At 38.1% G+C, this 5000-nt stretch overlaps 1 protein-coding gene across 3 annotated transcripts in view; it reads left to right on the plus strand.

Annotated features, from left to right (window-relative positions):
* The window catches only part of LOC106870511 (coiled-coil domain-containing protein 148), a 32003-nt gene that overhangs the window by 6389 nt on the left and 20614 nt on the right, over positions 1-5000 (plus strand). For all 3 annotated transcript variants that reach the window (XM_089365688.1, XM_089365687.1, XM_089365689.1), the window contains exon 2: positions 4172-4302. In XM_089365688.1, the coding sequence (XP_089221814.1) occupies positions 4269-4302 (34 nt within the window). In that variant the 5' untranslated portion in view covers positions 4172-4268. The remainder of the gene's footprint in view (positions 1-4171; positions 4303-5000) is intronic.

The raw sequence follows: 5000 nt of genomic DNA on the forward strand, positions 1-5000 counted from the left end.
GGATGGACGGATTGGATGAGTGGTGATTGATGAGTGATGAGTGATGAGTGATGAATGATGGTTAATGAGTGATGATTGATGATTGTTGAGTGGTGAGTGGTGATTGATGAGTGGTGGCTAATGAGTGATGAGCTATGATTAAGGAGTGATGATTGATGAGTGATGACTGATGACATGATGGTGATGGTGGTGCTGGTGATGACGATGACGAAGACAATTCTCTGTCTTCTACGTCGCTTTCCCACTCCATTTCTCTTGTTTCTTAGTCCTTCTTCCTCTACCGATTATCTTTTCCTTTTTTACCCTCTCAAGAAAAAAAAGAAAAAGAAAAAATTCCTTATAAAACGCCTGACCATTCTTTCCAACTTCCTCCACACTTGTTTCTCGGTAACCTAATGCAATGAAGCACTCCTTGATGACCCCCTCCCGTTACGCAAACAAATACACTTGGAGCATCCATTGCAGGGGACCAAGCAACCAAAATGGCGAAACGTACGGGAAAAATAATCACGTAATTTCTCTTACACTTGCTCTGCATTTCATAACAAATAATACTAGTGATACCACATATAAATATCATATATATATATATATATATATATATATATATATATATATATATATATATATATATATATATAGCATACACACGTGTGTATGTATGTATATATGTATGTATGTATGTATGTATGTATGTATGTATGTATCTATGTATGTATCTATGTATGTGTGTGTGTGTGTGTGTGTGTGTGTGTGTGTATATAATGTAGATATAAATATGCATACACACACGTATGTATGCATATATATGTGTATGTATATATGTATATCTGTATACGCACAAACGCACACGCACACACGCATACACGAATGTAAGTGCGTACGTATGTGTGTATGTGTATCTATGTATGTATGTATGTACCAATCTGTGAATATGTATATGTATGTATGTACGCACGTATGTGTGTATGTGTATATCTATATATGTATGTATGTATGTACCTACGTATGTGTGTATGTATATATTATGTATGTAGGTATGTATCCATGTATGTAGGTATGTATCCATGTATGTAGGTATGTATCCATGTATGTATGTATCCATGTTTGTATGTACGTGTGTGTGTATGTATGTATGTATGTATGTACGTACGTGTGTATGTGTATGTGTATATGTATCCATGTATGTATGTATGTATGTACGTGTGTATATGTATATGTATGTATGTACGTACGTGTGTATGTGTATATTTATATATGTATGTATGTACGTACGTATGTTTATATGTACATATGTATGTATGTACGTACGTGTGTATGTGTATATGTATATATGTACGTACGTATGTTTATATGTACATATGTATGTATGTACGTACGTGCATATGTGTATATGTATATATGTATGTATGTACGTACGTACGTGTGTATGTGTATATGTATGTATGTATGTATCATGTATGTATGTATATCCATGTATGTATGTACGTGTGTATGTATGTATTTATGTATGCATGTATGTACAATATGGCGGAAATGCAATTTTCCTTTCATTTGGGTTACCATAGAGTAAATAAACGTAAGCAGACAACAACCCCAATATTCGCCATTCCATTTCACTTTATAGCCATTTCGTCTACAGGCTGCAATGCTCAGCACAAAAGACATCAAATTTGCACAATAGACATTGGAAGAATAAATATGACATTACATGTCCATATTGGTTATTAATTATTCGTTATGTATATATACGGTGAAGTCAATGGGCAGTTGAGTTGGTGCCGAGGCAGAAATCATGTCTCCTTGGTTTTCATTCTTCCGAATGCGATAAAAGTAGAAGCGCATCTGCGCAAAACCCATGAGAATGCGCTCGCCCACACAAACACATACGCATGCGCCTCCCCTACACACATGTAGATACAAATTCAGATAAATATTTGTGCATACATACAGACAGACATATGTACGTACATGTACACGTTCACACTAACATGCAAACACAAAATAAATAACAAATGGAAGACAGAAGATGGAATATACGAGAATATATATTATTAATCACATCAATTGTTTCGACACATCTAGCATCGATTCCTCTTGTGGGACACACAGAAAAAACTGGTTCAGGAGTATCCGGTGGTGCAGACGTATCTCATCGGGTGATAAATAAATAAAAAATATCTCGTTAAAATGACTGTTCCATAATGCAACTTTCCGTTTACTAGAGAGAAAAACAGCCAGACGGAGGAAAATTCTTCATATATATAGAAGATCCAAAAATAAAATTGCAGAAGACATACATATACATACATACATACATACATACATACATACATACATACATATTCTACTGCTGTAGTAAGGATATTTATGTAAATTTAAACATCTATCGCTCGCACTCTCTCTCTCTCTCTCGCTCTCTTTCTTTCTATCTATCTTTCTATCTCTCTCTATGTACACGTTACCTACGCACCTATCTATCTTTTTCTTTTTCATCATACACCCACACACACCTATACTCACCACCACCACCACCACCACCACCACCACCACACATATATATATACACATATCTGCATAATTATGAATGCATGTATATGCATAAATGATGCACAGACTCGGTTAGGCGCACCAAAGAAACATGGCTTTCAAGAAGGACGTCTTCAAATCCAATGATGCCCCCGATGAGGCTACGAAAGTCATTACATTTCATGACCCAGTACATCTTATGCATGTCGCCCACATGGCCAATGATGGCGCCTCACTATCGTATGTGGGCAGCTACCGACTCTACTCAGGCTTCCTGATGGCACAACAACGTCATAAGAGTTCAAGGCGATCAAATCAGGAGAGCAGAAGAACCACATGATTCTGAGGCTCGGGGATCACATGAACACATCTTACTATTAATTTATTCTCATTCCAGAATGACTTTTGCTAGATGTCTGCGTGCGCCATACATGAGATAGTGGACTTCGACTCGAGCTGATCAGAGACCCATTGAGTGGCTTACCTTGGACTTACTTGAGGAATTTGACCTTTCTAAGAATGGCTCTTTCTTTTGGTCACCGATGAGACCCATTGAGTGGCTTACCTTGGACTTACTTGAGGAATTTGACCTTTCTAAGAATGGCTCTTTCTTTTGGTCACCGATGAGACCCATTGAGTGGCTTACCTTGGACTTACTTGAGGAATTTGACCTTTCTAAGAATGGCTCTTTCTTTTGGTCACCGATGAGACCCATTGAGTGGCTTACCTTGGACTTACTTGAGGAATTTGACCTTTCTAAGAATGGCTCTTTCTTTTGGTCACCGATGAGACCCATTGAGTGGCTTACCTTGGACTTACTTGAGAAATTTGACCTTTCTAAGAATGGCTCTTTCTTTTGGTCACCGATGACACGTTTACGCACAAAAAAAAAAACTTCCTGCTCTTTCCCGATCTTAAACACAAAGGACCGAGCAACGTTCAAGAAGCTGGTGATTAGAGTCATCATGGCTGGTGGCCAAATCGACGTGTCTGTCATGCTTTTTCGTTTTTTGTATCACCATGCTGATGCTGTCGATACGTCTAAAGAAAAAAATAAGATGGTTTGGCTCTTTGATATCAGCTCAACAGTGACGGTGTCTGACAGAAAAGTCTTGTTTAAAAATAATTTAGATTTAAAACTTCAATCAAGATTTTATATTAATTTATTATGTTCGAAACACCAGCGTAATAATGAAAAAAATTATTTTACCAAATTATTCATCGCTTGACAACCGGTGTTGGTGTGTTTACGTCCGCTTAACTTAGAGACTGATAAAATGAATACCAAGCATTAAAAAAAATGAAAATAAGTCCTGGGGTCGATTAGTTCAGCTAAAATCCCTCAAGGCGGTGCCCCAGCATGGCCACAGTCTAGTGACTGAAACAGGTACAAATATAAAAGAGTAAAAGATTTTTCCAAAGTTGATAAAACAAAAGCAGCGTATTTTCATTGAAAAATAGTAACAAAAAGGTCGAACTTTAGTGTACGCCACATACCATCACATTTGGACGTCTTCCATCTATGAACTCCTTAAAGTTAGGTTCACAAATACCCGGAGCATTTACTGTCTGTCTGTCTTTGTAAACAGAAACGTACGTATTTCCACTGATGATAATTTAATATGCTTTATGTTATTTCTAGGATAATCTGATTGATGACGTGAATTAATATGACCGCAGTCTTTCTGAAGCAGTGTATCAACTTACATACATAACACGACCGAGATACCAACGCAAATATGTTTGATACCACTCGTAAAGAAGACAATGCAGGTAATTTTAGACATATTCACATATTTGCTTGTCACTTAATCACAATCAGTCCTGATTTCCTCTGTCTGTCTGTCTGTCTGTTTCTCTCTCTCTCTCACTCTCTCTCTCTCTCTCTCTCTCTCTCTCTCTCTCTCTCGCTCGCTCTCTCTCTCTCTCTCTCTGCCTCTCTGTAGAGGAGTGGCTGTGTGGTAAGTAGCTTGCTTACCAGTGGTTCCGGGTTCAGTTCCACTGCGTGGCACCTTGGGCAAGTCTCTTCTACTATAGCCTCGGGCCGACCAAAGCCTTGTGAGTAGATTTAGTAGACGGAAACTGAAAGAATCCCGTCATATATATGTGTGTTTGTGTGTGTGTGTTTGTGTGTGTGTGTGTGTGTGTTTGTGTGTGTGTGTGTGTGTGTTTGTGTGTGTGTGTGTGTGTGTATGTGTGTGTGTGTGTGTATGTATAAGTTTGTGTGTCTGTGTTTGTACCCCAACATCGCTTGACAACCGATGCTAGTGTGTTTACGTCCCGTCACTTAACGGTTCGGCAAAAGAGGACGATAGAATTAGTACTATGCTTACAAAGAATAAGTCCTGGGGTCGATTTGTTCGACTAAACGCGGTGCTCCAGCATGGCCGCAGTCAAATGACTGAAACAAATAAAAGAATAAAAGGAAAGAATATATTTCTTTTTCTCGATATATCTTGTAATCAGACACA

The sequence above is a fragment of the Octopus bimaculoides genome, chromosome 18 (genome assembly GCF_046866305.1).
Source record: "Octopus bimaculoides isolate indiv1 chromosome 18, ASM4686630v1, whole genome shotgun sequence".
NCBI classification, from domain to species: Eukaryota; Metazoa; Mollusca; class Cephalopoda; order Octopoda; family Octopodidae; genus Octopus; species Octopus bimaculoides.